The sequence below is a fragment of the Apteryx mantelli genome, chromosome 1 (assembly GCF_036417845.1).
Source record: "Apteryx mantelli isolate bAptMan1 chromosome 1, bAptMan1.hap1, whole genome shotgun sequence".
In the NCBI taxonomy this organism is placed as follows: Eukaryota; Metazoa; Chordata; class Aves; order Apterygiformes; family Apterygidae; genus Apteryx; species Apteryx mantelli.
In genome coordinates this window covers 138,236,751-138,253,476 of record NC_089978.1, presented here as the reverse complement: position 1 = coordinate 138,253,476, position 16,726 = coordinate 138,236,751, and the positions used below count along the sequence as shown (strand labels likewise).

General features: G+C 41.0%; 1 protein-coding gene across 1 annotated transcript in view; it reads left to right on the top strand.

Annotated features, from left to right (window-relative positions):
- Positions 1-16,492, top strand: part of LOC106489549 (putative DBH-like monooxygenase protein 2) — a 37,363-nt gene extending 20,871 nt beyond the window's left edge. The window contains exon 13 of the mRNA XM_067293803.1: positions 16,371-16,492. Within this exon, the coding sequence (XP_067149904.1) occupies positions 16,371-16,492 (122 nt within the window). The remainder of the gene's footprint in view (positions 1-16,370) is intronic.
- Positions 16,493-16,726: the final 234 nt, after the last annotated feature.

Below are 16,726 nucleotides of genomic sequence, written 5' to 3'. Positions count from 1 at the left end.
CATTGCAACTGTAGTAGATTCAGACCTCCTGAGAGCATGGCTGACAGGAGAGGAGAACAAAATTAAGAATCAGTTAAAACTATTTCTCCCTTTTCTATTTCACAAAATTCCTTCTTTCTCTGAAGAGCACCCACATTAATTGAAGCAGTTTTTCTATGTTGATAGATCATATTAACAGACCGTATACAACCAGTGCAAGCTCTTCAGCTGCAGGGACATAGACCCAAGTAAAACAGGGAAACTCCTTAAAAGGCAAAGAGGGCAAAAAAGATTACAGTGCAAAAGTAGAATGCATTACACAAGTAGAGCACATAGGGAAGAAAAGGCCAAACCGCAAGAAGTAATTAACAGTGTTCTTTCTCACTGCTTCCTGCTTGGTTCAATAACCTTTCCAGACTTGCAGCTGTGTGCCAGCCTGTCATGAAAACAGATCTCTCTCTTTGCACTATGCCTTTCATCCTCCTCTTCAAGGTCTGTCTTTAATAGTCTTTGCAAGAACCAGATTCCCAGAATAAGTCTTAGTTTTTCATGACATATACTCATGTGCAATAAGTCTTAACTCCCTCTTCTTAAACTGGCACAACCTGCCTTCACATCTTTACTTCCTCATTTTATATCCCAAAATGAAGGTCGGAATGGATCTGAATGGAGTTCGAGATGAGATCAGGATGGGTCAAGGCCTCATCAGTACTTCCTTTTTTATGAAAGGGCATATTGTGTTTGATGCAACCTCTCATCTGTACATTGAGATGGGGAGGATTACAGATTTGCGCATTTTTATATTTTATTCCGTTCCTGTTATCATATAAGCTACTGTCACTTCCCCGTATTTGCCTCACAGAGTTTTAGTGAAAAGCTGATCCTCACCAAGAGCAGCCGTTAATGATCTAGTCAGTTTGATTCCTTGCCTTTCCAAAAATCTTCTCCTGTGATAGCTCTGCTATAGGTCTAACTCTGTTTGTTAGGAAGGCTTCAATCTTAATGACATTCACTGCAAGTCAGATGTGCATCTCCACGAGTACCACTCAGTGATCAGTGAACAGATTATTGTAAGGCAACTCCCTTCATATACTTTTATTAATGACATCCACAACTGTTAAAAATACAGATTATCTCTGTGTTAATTGCTGATGCAGAGCACTATTTCGTGTGAGTTCTCCAGCTGAGTCACATTTTGTCTATGAAGATCATCACAAAATTTCATCCTACATATCATGGACAAGCAGACATTCCTTGCTGACATCTCACTCTGGCACAAATGCCACCAAAATCATTTTTCCTGTCATATATTAATTTTATGAAATAACAGTTTTACAAAACCTGAACAATTTTGGTGCTATTTTTTAATGCATTCACAAGAATGAGGAGAGCAAATATGATGATACCTGTGCTCTTTGCCACCATACTGACTCATCCAAATTTCAAGTTTCATGATGGCACTTTTCAACACATTCTCTCCCAACTTTCCACAAGGCACAGTCTGTGTTTATTTTGACAATAATTAGTACACCATGTAAAAACTCCCTTGGACTTAAAAGAAAGCATCATGAAACAGAGCAGTTAGGAGGATAACTCACCACACAGAGTGGATTCCTTCCTCATCAGACTGGTGAACATTTATTAGCTATTAATAATCGTAACTGAAACTGAAGCATGGACAGAAAAAATCATTTGCCTTGAAGGCAAGCTCACAAAGAGAATTCATGTCTCTAGACATCCAGAGCTGTATCCCAAATAAAATATGTATTAACGAGATCACTATTTGTGATTAGTAACATGATCTTAATTCTTATTAAATAATTTCCCCTTTAAATTCTTATGGGAATATATCACATTCCTTCTCATTCACAGTGTAGCCAAGTAGGCAAGGCCAGTATTAGTGAGTTCCACAGTCCCACATTCATCCTCTTTTGAACTTTAATGAAAAGAAGAGGCTTCTCCAGGCAGATCTATTTACCTTCAGGGCAAAAACTAAATCTGGCATTTTCAGCACTTTACCCTGCTTCCTGGTCCTGAATTCTGAATCACTGTAGGTTTTTTTTCTTCCTATTTTAAGTAATAAGGTCTACCCTTTCAAAATACAGGGGGAGATATTTGGAAACCAAAAAGACTAATAATGCTTGATTCACTTCACTATAAAGGTGACCGCATCAGTGCCACAACCTTACATTTAACAAGCTGCCGTCAAAAGGTCAATAACAACAAGGCTTCCCCTCTCATTGCTAGTTTCTGTCTGACAAAACAGAAAGAAGTAAGAACTTCCCTCTTGAGGGGAGAGAGGTGAATGAACTATGAGTCATTCTCAGGCTACAGTACCATTTTCACAGCAAAAGGGAACAAAAAGGGAGGAGAGGGAGGGAGAAGAATCTCAGAAAATCTCACGTATGCTGACTTGAATATGGCTGAATTAAACAGGCCCAGACTACAGAAGGACACTGATGTTCCAGGTAGGTCAATCTGTCTGTCCTGAGCTTTGTGTTCTTCAACCTCCCTCCCACACGTTTTGAGAGAGAGAGGAAGTGCTGTGGAGCACCAAATCCCCTGTGGTTTTGATTGGTGCTGTGGAGCACCAATTCCCCCCCATCCTTTTGTCATTTGAAGCAGTGTTATGCATAGCCTCATTCTTCTTATGGAGAGTAGCAGGCATTACTTGTGGATTTTTTCTTCTCTGTCTTGTCTGTACACACTACTCTTTTAATAAATCTAGCATACAAAGTTTCATGGTCAGATTTAGTTTGATTTAGTATAAATGATTTTGCAAAATTCTGACCTAAACTTTATCTTGCTTAAAAGCAGTAGAAATTGTTCCATAAACTTTTGCACCATTTTTGCTAAACCTGCATAAATTGCATCCCAAAATAATAGACATTGTATACCTTATCTCTGTTCCATTCTTTTTCCTTCCCTTTTTTTAACTTTCCTAACTCTTTGACAGAAATAGTAGTACCTATTTCTTGCCATCCTGTGCCTTTCTTCTGTATGAAGTGTGCTCCCTTGCCATCTATTTTGAGTTTCTACTGCTTCGAGAAACACTGTTTCCATCACCTCTTTTAACAGATTACTCCACTAAATTGCCTTGCAGCTACAATAGATGTTACCGATTAAAATTTTCTTTATAATTTGCTTTATAATTTGCTTTATAATTTAAATCAATGTACTCCTACTTACAGCTTTTATACCATTTTTAATAGCATTTTTCCATTTCTCTATTTGTGCCTTTCTGGAAGACTCTTATCATCTCTTTTCCTGTGTGCATTTATGTGTCTGTGCACTATAGCTTCCAGTGAGTATACATATCATATCAAGGAGCCAAAATACTGTCTTCTGTCCTTTTTCCTCCAGTTTGCTATTCTCTCTTTGACACTGGATTCCTTGGAACGCAATATTTTCAAAGGAATGAAATTCATTCCATAAGCCAGAAGAATGCATTCAAGCTAATAGAGGATGTTAACTCTGGTGATAGGATTGAAGGGGCTCAATGCTGTGTATCAGGATGACTTTGAATGTTTTATAAAATTGCGGCATCATGTTCCTCACTTTTTACCCCCTTTTTATGTGTCCCTCCCCTTCCTTCTTTCCCCATGTACTTTCTTCTGTACACTGTATTTCCTACTTTCAGATGCTAGAGTAGTTCTCACTGCTCTCACCATTTTGTTGTTACTGGTAATCCCTTCAAATTTAGTATGATCTGTAGTTTTCAGTTCTGCCTCTGTATTGTAGCCATTCCTACCACTCACATGCAGGTGTAAATTGGAAAAGACAACCAGACAACATTACACATTTTCCTCCGCTTCTGTTTAATATTTAAAATGCCATGTACTGTATGTCTGTGTGTGCTGGCACCCGTGTCTCCTCTGTTATTGTCTGCGCTGAACTGAAGATAAAACAGGTTTTTTTACTGTCTATAACAGTAAAAGTTTACATGCAATGGACAAGTATTTTACTGTGGCACAGTTGAACACAATCAATAAATTACATCAGTTGCTGCCATGTGTTTATCATTTCTTATCATTTCAGATGGGTTTTTTTGCACTTGAGTTGTTCTTCTTTATTCTGTGGGGGTTTTTTGCTTGTTTTTAGGTTCTATATAAGTGAAAGTTATATCCCTAGACACAAGTGCTATAGCTAGCTACAAGGTGCATTGTGAGTTTTTAGCTATTTGCTAAATTGTTCTGAATTTAAACAATGAAAAGAGAGGATTCCATTCCTTATTTTTCCCAAGTATATTGATAAAAAAGACATATGGGAGGCAAGAAGGTATGGATGTCTGCTTTATTTAGCCAGAGCAGGGGGCAGTTGTGCTGTTTATATGCAACTAAATATCTGTTGGTTTCACTGGCATAAGAGCAGAAGGCTGTTCTGGGCCAGACCAAGCAACCACCTAGCCCAGCACCCTGTCTCCAACGCTGGGCATGAGTGAACAGCTAGAGATGAGTAAGAAGAGGATAGGCATATATGATACTTCTCCTAATACTGTCACATATGTCCAATGACTCAGGGATTTCCTGAGATGGATGTGTTTCTACTAACTTACTCTCAGTGGATTCCTCTTCTACAAAATTGTCCAATCTTCCCTTGAGTCCAAATATATCCTTAGTTTCCACAACATCTCTTGGCAAGGGGGTTTATGGTTCTGCTACACATCACATGAAGAACTAGCTGCTTCTGTTTGTACTGAGCTGGCCTCCTATTAGTTTCATTTATTGCTCACTGGAAGAGAGAGTAAGAGGCTGAATCCTATCAAAGGTCTCCATTACACTCAGGATTTTATGCACAGCCTCTTCTTGGTCATCTCTTTTCTAGACTGAAGAGACCTAGTCTACCCAGTTATTCCTTGCTTCCCTCCTCTGAACCTTTTCCCATATGCTCTTTGAAACAAGGATAGCAGAACTGCATGCAGCATTCAAGTGGCAGACTGAACATTGTGATTTTTGTCTATTTCTGAATGATTCTTAACATGTTACTTGATTTTTTTTTGACCATTATGGAGCACTGAAGTGATTTTTTCCTGGATCCAAAGAACCCACTGTCAGGTCATCTCAGAGCCCATCATTTTATATGTGAAGGTGGGACTGCTGATGCCAACTTCTATGCATGTACCTCAATGTATATTTGTCTCCACTGAACCTCATCTACTATTATGTTGCCCAGCTGCTCAGCCTGCCAAAGAATTATGGAATTCTGGGCAATCTGCTTTTGTATTTGGCACCCTGGATATCCATATGTAATCAGCAAATCCTCACAGCGCTGCACACCCTGTTCCAGACTGTTTAGAAACCAGCTGAGTAGCAGATCCCATCACAGGCCCCTGGGAAATTCCATTGGTGACTTTCTTCTATCACAAGAACTGATGACTGAATCCTTCTCTCTGTTCCCTAGTTTTTAACCAATTATTTATCCATGCCAGGACCTTCCCCCTTTCCCATGGCTCATTTGCCTTTGCTGAAGGACTTTGTCAAAAGCCATTTGAAACCCAGACAAATCACCCTTATTCACGTGCTATTTCATCCCTCCAGAGAACTCAAAGAAGTTGTAGGAAAGTCTTCCTGTACAAAAGCCCTACTGAATGTTCCAGCTTGGTCATATTTATTCAGTTGTTCACCAACTCCATGTTTCATTATAGTTCCCACTATGTTCCCTGGTACAGCTACGAGGCCTGAAGTTCACAAATCTCCTCTGGAACCTTGTTTATTTATTTATTTTTAATTCACGTAAGATGTGTTATCTTCCAGTCCAGGGGGGCAAAGGCAGTTTTAAGAGAGGGGTTACAAAACAGCATTAGTAATTCAGTGTCCTAAAATAGCAGATCTACCCAGTTCTTAGTCAGCGCTGATGTGAAGGATTGCTTTGGCTTCTCTGCTATGGCCTTATCTTCTGAGTGCTTCCTGGATACCCTGATCATCCACTGGCTTATAGACCTCCAGCAAGGCATCTTGCTCTTAATATGTTTGAAGACAGGTTTAGTGGTAATTCTGATGCCTTTTGCTTCTTAAGTTTTCTTTTGTCTAATTGTTTTTTTATATATTTAATCTTTAATCCCCCAAGATTTCTGTTACTTTCTATTTTTTTCATTTGATGACTACATCTTTGGAAAGATACCTTCTTATTCCTAATGATCTGTTTCTGATAGCTCTGTCAGCTTTCTTTTACCTGTTCTTAACCCTTTTTTAGTAAGTGGCTTGTATTAACCATGTGTGGCCAGTATGATATTCTTGAGTAAGATATCCTCTGCCTATAAGGATTTCCTTTTCTCTTAGCAGTCCTATTTAGCTTCCTTTTAATAAGCTTCTTCTCCTTTATGTAGTTCCCCTCTTCTACCCGTTAGCACTCCATCTTCCCTGTACCTTTTGTATTCTGGAACTATGAGGACTCCCTCCCTCTTATCCACTTCCCAGCATACCTAGCATGTTTGGGTGCTATTCAGTTACGGAATCACAGGTGGCCAGGGCCATTTGCAAAGCATTAGAACATTCTGTCTGGCTTCAGGATGCAAATCTAGAAGGCCACAGATCTGTTGTAGGTCCTGTGTGATATCTTCCAGACTCATGCAGATATCTGATACCTGAGGGCACCTCAGATGGCACCAGACAGCCATTTCTAGGCACCTGAGCCCTGAGTGTCTTAGTCTAAGGTTGGACATTCCAGGTCTTCCCATCTTAATTGTCAGATTTCTGGTAAAAGTGTAGAAGCAGCTGTTCCATAGCTTAGGTTTCCTTCTTAACACTCTATTAAAATGACAGTCTGTTTTCCATTTGCTACTTTATTCTCACTCTCTGACCTTTCCTTTTCTTGAGGATACATCTGACATGGAAACATCATGCTATACTGCTCTTCAGCCCCTGTCTGCTTCCGCTTCTTCATTTTAAAAATTACTATATGTCTTCCAGATTTTAAGTCCAGCACCTTGGCTCCCTTTTCATTAAGTCTGTTCCTGGTTAAGACGAAGTGTCCTGTTTGGGCACTCTGCATCAGATGTGCCCCAAATTCCTGAAGAATCATAAACTGGGCTCCTTACCCCATCTTCTCAGCCAAAAGCCTTACCACTTCTCCCTCCAGTCCTGCATGGGGTTCTGGGACCATTTCAGGAATAGCCGCCTTAGAATTCCTGGTCATCAACTTCCTTTCTACAAGCTTCCATTCTGCCACTAAAACTTCTCTCTACACTTCCCAGTCTTGGTGCTAGCCACACTATATCAGTAAAATCAACATGTTGCTTTTCCTGCATGTATGAAATAGGTTTGTTGATTAGTGGAATCAAAACATTTTCAGAGTGGAATCACTTGCTGACAAAACCTCCTCAGGCAGAAAACGTAACAGGACAGTGTTCCTGTGCACTTTCTTCTCCATTCCTTGCAAAGACTGGTTTAAAAATCAGTCCAGTTTAGTACTGTACCAAGGATGACAACATCTTAGTATTTTACTAATTCAATTAGTAATGCAAAGGTAGGAGTGAAAAATGAGGTTACCAAGCAAATATATCTCATTTATTTCCCTTCACTCACTGATGATCACTGTCTGGGATCACTGTCTGGCTCTAGGCTTGGTGAAGGAGTTGATTAATTCTTTATACTGAAATTAGGATTCATTTAAGTCACTGTTCAGTTTGGAATCTCTGAGAGTCCTTTGAAATATTGTCTGTTCTAGACATTTTTGGTAGTAATATTTCTTAAACCATCATGTTCTATTTTCAGACATAACTGAATCAAGATATTTGGGGAGAAGTGATATGTTTTATGAAACCAGCGTATATTTTTTTTGCTTTGTGACTGCCATAGGGCTAAAAGTTACCCCATTTTGGCTGTGAAGACTTCTCTGAGATGGAGTTGGTAAAAAAATTCCCCACATATTAAAAGATGATCAGGTTGATTCTCACAAGAAGTAAAAGTTAGTCGAGTAAAAAGTATTCTCTTTCCATAAAACCTTTACCTTGCTAGTATTCCTTGTATCTTGGGGAAATAAATACCTTTCTCCAGTGTTATCTTCTGACAAGATCTTCAGTCAAGATACAAATGCTCCCTAGGATTTTGGTCAATAAAAATTTGGCTACAGTCCCCTTTTTGGATGCTTGCTCTCATAATGGTCAATAAGCAGAGACAGCTCCCTCCTGTTGAGCATTTCCATTAATATTCTAAAGTCACATTCACAGACTGGAGTCTTATATTTTTCAGTTTTAAGGAGTCAGAAGCCTCCTGTGGAACAAGAATCTCCCATAGGCACTATGTCAGAGGAAAGAGGTAAATCAAGTATATTTTAGCCTTGATATCTGTATTAAAACATGTATTGAACACTGTTGTTTCATTCTGGTCTAGGGGAGCAACAGTGTTAGATCAGCTTTCAGATGGCACATGGGTTTGGTCTGCCTGAGTATCTCACCCCATTTGGATGTGGGGTAGGAGCAAACAGTGACAGCAGCTCCTAGTTGAGTAGAAGCATGTTTAGCCAAGAACAGGTTGGCATGAGCACTGATCTCTCATGGATGCCTACTGTTTCTTACTGAATACACAATACACCACATTTGTGGCTACTTGGAAATCAGGCTCTTTGGAAATATGATCCATAGTATGTTACCATGGTTGGATTTTTTTTTTTTGGGGGGGGGGGGAGAACCAGAAAAATGAGGAGTAGGTATTGTTTGTGGGGGCGTCTCATCTGCTGCAGGGTATCTAGAGAACTTTGACAGATACAGTAAAATGGTCAACCATTCACAGCAGAAATTGTCATCTTATTTCCAGCCCTTCCAAACACAAGCAGCCCACCCCACTCAGAAACATTCTCCACCATCTCTGAAGAGACACTAGGTATGTAATCATCCATCATTCAAAACCCAGTTTTCAGATTGCTTTTTTAGGGATATTCTAGATTCCGTTCAGGAAAAAAAAAAACAAAAAAAAGCCTGACATCTCAGAAATAAAATACCTTATTCTGTACAATCACATGATGAGCGCTCAAAGCCAAGCAGGGGCTTTCCACATTTTCATCTTTAAAACTAGTGCTTCGTCAGCACTGCATTATTGCTTCAAGAGGAGGGAGAACTGATTAGCTCCCCCCCATGCTAGTGCAGAGGAACCAATGACTGAGGTGAACACATATATGTGGACAAGAATATAACATTCTCTTTGGTATCACAGCATTACAGTGAGTATGATGGGTCAATGTGCTCATACTGCTTTCTCAAATTCCACTCTATTCTTACCATTTTAACTAAGTGTAATTCCCTTTTGCTATTTAGGAGCTGTTGGATAAGCAGCTGAACTATCACATAGTCTCTTTTTCACTGTACCATATTGCTCTTTGCAGGTCTCATTCTCTGTTCTTCCCAGTATGCTGCCTGGCAATGGAGAGAAATGTTCTTTCTGCCAGCAACATCAGTATTGCCATATTTGGCAGCACGCAAACAAGCGGCTTGAAAACTGAAAGCTGCTTTCCCCCAACCTTTTCTCTTTACTTCCCAAGCAAAGGCTCAAAAGGCTACATTATGTTATCTGTGATTTTACTGCTCTGGCTCATCCCTAGTGACTCTTGGGCTGAAATTAACTACAGAGAACGGCAGGGATTCCTGCTAGTCCAGTGACAATTATGAGAAGAACTGAACAGGTCATTTTTTGACTCTAAATTACTTTCTTATCTTTCTTTTATAATGGGATACTTTCATTAGGAGGAACATGTATTTTTCCACCCCTGTTCTTCCCTCTTGCAGGCTGCCCCTCAGGTTGGATAAGAAACAGGAAAAATGCTACTTCTTTTCTCAGAGCAGGGACATAAAAGACTGGGACACCTACCGCCAAGAATGTAAGGAAATGGATTCAGACCTGGTGATCATCAGCAACAGGGAAGAACTGCTGAAATCTAAATTCATGGGGCTGCTTATAGGATTGCTTGACTTTTATGCCAAAGGGTTATGAGTTAGAGTTGTGTCTTCTCATGTTATATGCCTTTGGGGGCCTATAAACCACTGCCAGTAATACACACAGAAGCAACTCTGTAAGGTGGCAGACCTTCACAATAAGATACCTCTTGGGGCTTGAAGTCTTGCATGTGGAAGCTTCTCTCCTCAGGCACTCTCTCAAGGGAAGGAGTAAACTCTCCTCCTACCTCACTTCTGTTTTAAATGCATTTAACACACAAACCAAGACCAAGAAAATCAAACAGATATTTTTGTCAGAGAATGATTTGAACAAAACTGAAAAAGCCTTCCCATCACAATCACAAAAAGAAAATCTCCAGCTAGCGAGTCATATCTGGATAACTGCAATGCTTTAACAGTACTGTGGGTATAGTCTTCTAGTTAGTCCATTGCTAAGACCCCCAGGAAGTGGGATGAGATTAGTAAGAGGTTTTCTAAATAGAAGAATTCAGTCTTTGAAGCTGTGGAAAGCTATGGTGTGGTTGGATTCACACCATTTATTTTCCATTGGATATTTAGCACTAAGCTTTCTGTGCACCTCTGCTGAAGAAAATGTAATTTGAATGTGTTGCTACAGTTCATTTCCTTTCTAGGAGTATCTTATTTCAAAATCAAAATGTCATTACTATTTACTTGGTCTCAAGTATTCTGGCAGAGAGGAAATGGAAGTGGACAAACGGTACAAAACACCGCACAGACATATAAGCTTACTTCGGCAAGTTGCTATGACGAACATCTGGAAACAGTCACAAAGACTCCAAGGCAAACAACAGAGCCTGCCAGGGAGTACAAACAAAATCATGGACTGTGAGTTGTAGCAACGTAATTCCTTGAGATTCAGATGCCCCACTACTGCCCTGTGACTGTTCAAGGGAGCACGGGAGTGGGTTACACAGGAATACTGGCATGTAGAATCAGGAAGGGACACATCTGAGCTGTATTTCTGCTGGGCAAGGAGGCATCTGCCTAGATGGACTTCCAGTGGGGAGGGAAAGGATATATCAGACAGATAGGAGAGACTGTCTGATCTCAGCACCTATAAATGGAGGGTATCAGAGAAGGGAAGGTCTTTGGATGCGAAAGCTTAGCCCAGATATCTTTGTTGAGGATTGGGGAAGAAAATTAAGGAATGGGAGGGGGAGTCTCCTGTAAAGCAGCCTCCAGTTCCACTGTCAATGACATGCCTTAGTAGCAAGGCCCAATACCTCTCTGTCTTTCATGGAAGTGATATTGATTGTCTTGCAACAGTCTCTTTTCATCAAGCTGAATCAGGAATGCAACTAAATCTGAATTTCTCTCCCTGTTCAGATTTAAAATAGCAGGAAAGATGACCAACTATTTCTGCACTGTCATTGGATTTGACCAAGCAGCAACTGCATCTTGCAGTGACCTATAGGAAATGAGAACAGAGCAGATTGACCTGTTTTTACAGGATAGTTATCAGTGAAGAAAATCATGCAAGAAGTTTTTTCCTGCACTGAAATGTGACAGCAAGCACCAGCAGCTGATGGTACCGGTGCAGTAGAGTAGTGACTAGCAAATAGTGAACATAACCAGACCTCTTCTGATGTCTTCCTTGGGACCCTGGGGTTTGTGTGACTCCAAGGATTAGAGTCTCACAATCTCCTTTGAACACTGTGAGGCAGAATCACTTCTACTTCAAATGTTACCATGGTCATGTCATGGCTCTCTCCTGTATTTGCAGGATGGAGAAAGCTCTGTGAATTCCTTAATAAAGTGACAGTGATGTCATGCTTGCACACAGGAATTTTTTGTTTGCTTGTTTAACCAAATAATTGCTACTTTCTAAATGTTGTAGCTAAGGCCAGTGAAAAATGCAATCATGCAGGAAACTGTCTCACATTCTGACATGAAAGTACATTGTAGACAATACATCTCAGTGTCCCTACTCATCAAGACTCATCTGAAACATACTTGCAGTTCCTTCACTGACCTGTAGTCACCAAAGTAAGAATGTGGAAGTGTAATGCAAAAATTTCAATGGCAGAAACCAGAATCTAAACTATTATTTGAGAAGAAAGGGGTTTTCAGTAAGCTGGGCTGGAGGGGCTGTTTGTTCTCAGTTTATTGAGACGGAGCTATATGTTTTGTTACTGAGCAGCATGGAAGAGGGCTGCCCTTCTATTTTCATATTTCAGCTCCTGTGCTTTGGTCAGGTGGGGCTTGGTGAAGGAGGCAGGGAAACCCCTTCCCTGGCAGCAGCTGGAGCTGGAGGGAGTTTGGAGGCTTCATCAAGTAGCAGATTCAAGCAGCTAAGCATCAGGAAGCTGCCCTAGGGCCACAGCGGGACTGCATGAAGTTCATCGAATCCAGAAAGTCATGGGAGGTTGCAGAACTGAGGAGCAATCCCTGCTTACAAGGAAAGAGCAAACAAGTGAGGAGGTTTGATTTAAAGTGGTTCATAGAATTATAGCTGAGTGTGTTATGAGCAAAATCCCTTCAGTTTAGATACACCCTTGCCAAGCTTGTGTTTTTCACACTCCTGTCACAGTGCCTCTGTTAAAGGGACTAACCGAGTGAACCAGGGTACTCACAATGCAAAAGCAGTCCTAGGAAAGTGTGTCCTTGACTAAGTGCACTGTGTTCATGCTCAGCCAAAGATACATGGACAAAAGATACAAAGACACTCAAGGCATAAAACCAAAGCATTTCGTATATCTGGGCAGCAGCTATATAGGCATGAAAAGCAGCACAATTCAATATAGAAAAAGAACAAAGACGTCTCCCTGCTTACCCACCACTCAGCATGGTAGTTCAGGCACGCAGGTGGTGTGGTGCAGAGCTGGATTCTATCACAGAGCTGCTCTCTGAGGACCCCTTTGTTGGAAGGGTCATTCTTTGCAGTCCTGTTTCCACCATCCTACCTGCACTTGAGCCAAGAAAAAAACATCACTTGTTTGATTTAGGATAGTTTTCACACAAATATTCAGCAAATTAAAAATTAAAATACTTATTTCTCACAGTGGATTCTCCCATTCCCATAACAATTCCATCCCCTATAGTTGCCATGTTAGGTAATTTATGCTTCAATCACATACTGTTTTCATATTCCAATGAAAATCTTTATAAAAATATTTGGAAATCCTCAAAATCTAAAAAGCAGAAAATACCAGATTTCCCAGCCACCATGTCTCAGGGGAGGAAGGGGCAGGAACCTCTTTATCTATGAGACTATCTGTCAAGTCTAAACCGCAACAAGAGAAGTACAGAGAAGTGGTCTTTATTGTATTAACTAAGTTACTCAGCTCAGTTACTGGATGGAACCATGTTCCTCCAACCTCACTTCTCTAGTTGGTGAGTTGTCTCCTCCACTTTCAGCTGTGATATGGCTGACATAAAAACATGATTTCCACCCGGTTAACCTCAATGGCCCCTTCACAAAAGGACCCACAGACAGAGATAAGTGGCTGAGTACCTTCTGAAGAGAAAATGGGCATGTATATAAGCATACACATGGTCATATATGGCTGCATATGGATACACAATAAGTCTCTGAAAAGCTTCCTTGGCTAAAACTGTTTACCAGTTAAGCTCTGCCTGCTTTCCATTTTAAGGAAGTGCCATTCAGAACAAAAGAAAAAGCCAGTGTTTCCTTTTCTGCTGCTTCAACTGCTGAAGAATGGGGAGGGTCATGGGACAAGAGAAGTGTAATTAACACCAAAGGAAGGCAAGGTTCACCCATACGGGTTTTCTGGGAGAGTGAGGAGGGTTCTTTGGAGTTTTTTTGGTTTGCTTTTTCCTAGTCCCTGTAGCTTTATCCTGGAGCATGCTGAGCCCATACTGAATCTTGGGAAATGAAGTTAACAAACTCCGTGTCTCTAATAAGCACATGCAGACGGAGATATAAGGAGGCTGTATTTAGGGGAACAGGGTGATTTTGCCATTAAATTTCAACTCCCTATGGCTGGAGATGCTATACAGTTTCAGTGACATGGCTGTATATATATACTTTAACATAACTAAAAATGTACTTTTTTGCCTCATTTCCACATTAGAAATTGCCAAATTATTGAACTGAGAAAGAAACTATAGGCATTACTGTTTAGCCAATCTATAAAAAATGCAAAAAAAATGTTTCTAAAAGCATATGTTGATATTAGCTTACTTTTAAAAGGCCAGTTTTGATCTCTAACCTTGCTTTCTTAAGGGTTTCCTGGACTTCAGATTTTGAATATCAGCTCAGAGGTAGTGCAGAGACTGCTAAACTGCCACTGGCAATCACCACACAGCACACCACTGAGCAGACACAGCCGCACTCCTCATGCAGAGCCAGTATGAGGTCTCTTCATTTACTGATCCACAAATACATGATCCAGAGCTGCCTCTTTAATGAACCCAGTATAGCTATGTAGATATGGCCATTTCCCAAAAGAATAGGCTAAACTAGGAAAAGTTGTAGTTTGATACGTGATAGTTACTGTTTTGTTGACATAAAGAAAATTGGAAAGGACAAGAGAAATCCAATTTTCAAAAGCAGAAATCATGCTGGCTAAATTCAGTCATGTATCAATGACATCCAGGCATGATATTAAGGATAAGTAGCCCATTGCCTAATTCTGCTGAAATACTGCAAGCTAGAGAGGTCAAGGAGCACATCTGCAGATGAAATATCTGTTATCTGCTTCACTAACTGTTCTATAACAATTGCTAAGTGTCTAAAACACACAGTATTTTACTGAATAAGTAGGAAGATAACAAGACACCCAGAAAATAACTTACACCAGTATTTCCAGCAGCAATTTTGATTCAGGTACACTTTGTGCACTGCAAATAGCATTTTATTGGCTTGTGTTAGCAACACTCTGTAAAGCAGGTACCATTGTTACGAACTCAACACACAGTGCATCTAAGCACATGCTATTCTTCCATTTCCCAATCTACTGCATTTAGTAGTTTTTCCTCACTATGGCAAGACTAAACATTGCACTGAACAACACAGGACTAACACACACTTCTGAGAGTCCTGGCTGTGCCTAGAATAGGAAAGATGTGTCCCTCACACAGCAAACATGCTGATGTGACCCATGTAGGTAACTGCCCTCTGAGAGTACCTGTGATCTATGATGTGCCCTGTACAGTATGCATCTTTGGGGAGCAGCTTGTGGGCAGAGAGACTGTATCTCAAAATGACTGTATAAGTGTCTGCTCCAGCTCTCCCTCTGCCGCTCTCTGGGGACTCCAGCCCCAGCAACGTGGTTCAACTTCATTACCAGAGTTTACAGCTGGTGTTTTAAGGAAAACCAGCAGCAGTTTCAGGCTTCTGTAAGACAGCAGAGTATAATTCACAGCAATCTAGTAGTTGCTAGCTGAGCAGCAGGAGTCCTGGCAGATGTCTGAAAGTAAGACTCCTTTGGGACGCAGAGCCTTCAGCAGCTGTTACTGTATCTTGGATGAAGGAAGCAGATTTGGAGCATGAACAGGCCTATTTGTTATTCAATTTATTTTTATAAGATTAAACTCATTAATTACAGGAAATTGGGTATAAGTAATGCCATTTGAGGATGTTTGAGATGAGACACAAGTAATGGTATCACTTTCTTTTTTGGCAGGGGAACATGGAAAGAGCCACTTCCCTGAGAAAGCATGAGGCTGAAGTGGTAAGAAGTCTTAACCGGGCTGTTTATAGGAAGGTTTATGGAGTTAAAGAGTAATCACCACCTATTCTAACTGAATGATAGGATCTGTGGAAGGGTGGGAGGTATAGGAAGGGAAGAGCAGGGACAGCTGCTGTGTCCTGCACTGCTACAGAGTAGAGCTGAGGGAGCAACTGCCCTGCCACATCTGGTGACTGTATCTACTTACAGTGAACTATGAATTCAATAGAGACCTTATACTATACAACAAAATGGAAATTAACACATGAAACGTGTAGGCATCTGTGATCCCAGAGGACCCTTCTCAGTCACAAGCCTCTGCCAGCAGCAATTGCTATCCAGGTATTTCTGTGACATCTGATCATTTCTGTTTCCTTTACTGATTACAAAGAAACTTCACCCAGTCTTTTTTAAAGGGTCAATAAACAGCATATGTGACCCTGATGAGGCAAGAGCACCTTCTGCTTGCTGTCACATGAAACTTTTTCTACCACAGGACTTCGGGAGGATCATGGACTGTGAGAAACGAGGGACCAGCTAACATTCCCCAGACATCTTATCTGACAAATATTGCCTGTTCCTTATATCCAGGCAACTACAGACTACTAGATTCACCTCAGTAACATTGACAGTTTTCAAAGAAATTTTGAAGGAAAAAAAAAAAGCCCATAGTCAACTTCTTGTCCACTAGGACCCCCAGGTCCTTCTCTGCAGAGCTGCTTTCCAGCAGGTCAGCCCCCAGCCTGTCCTGCTGCAGGGGGTTATTCCTCCCTCGGTGCAGGACCCTGCACTTGGCTTTAATGAACTTCACAAGGTTCCTCTCTGCCCATCTCTCCAACCTGTCTCTCCAGTCCTCTGGTGTATCAGCCACTCCTCCCAGTTTCGTATCATCAGCAAACTTGCCGAGGAGGCACTCTGTCCTTTCATCCAGGCCATTGATGAAGAAGTAGAAGAGGATTGGACCCAGTATTGACCCCTGTGGTACACTGCCAGCTACTGGCCTCCAACTAGACTTTGCAACACTGATCACAACCCTCTGAGCTCTGCCCTTCAGCCAGTTCTCAGTCCACCTCACTGTCTGCTCATCTAGCCCGTACTTCATCAGCTTGCCCATGGGGATGTTGTGGGAGACAGTGTGGAAAGCCTTCCTGAAGTCAAGGTAGACAACATCCACTGCTCTCCCCTCATCTACCCAGCTAGTCATCCC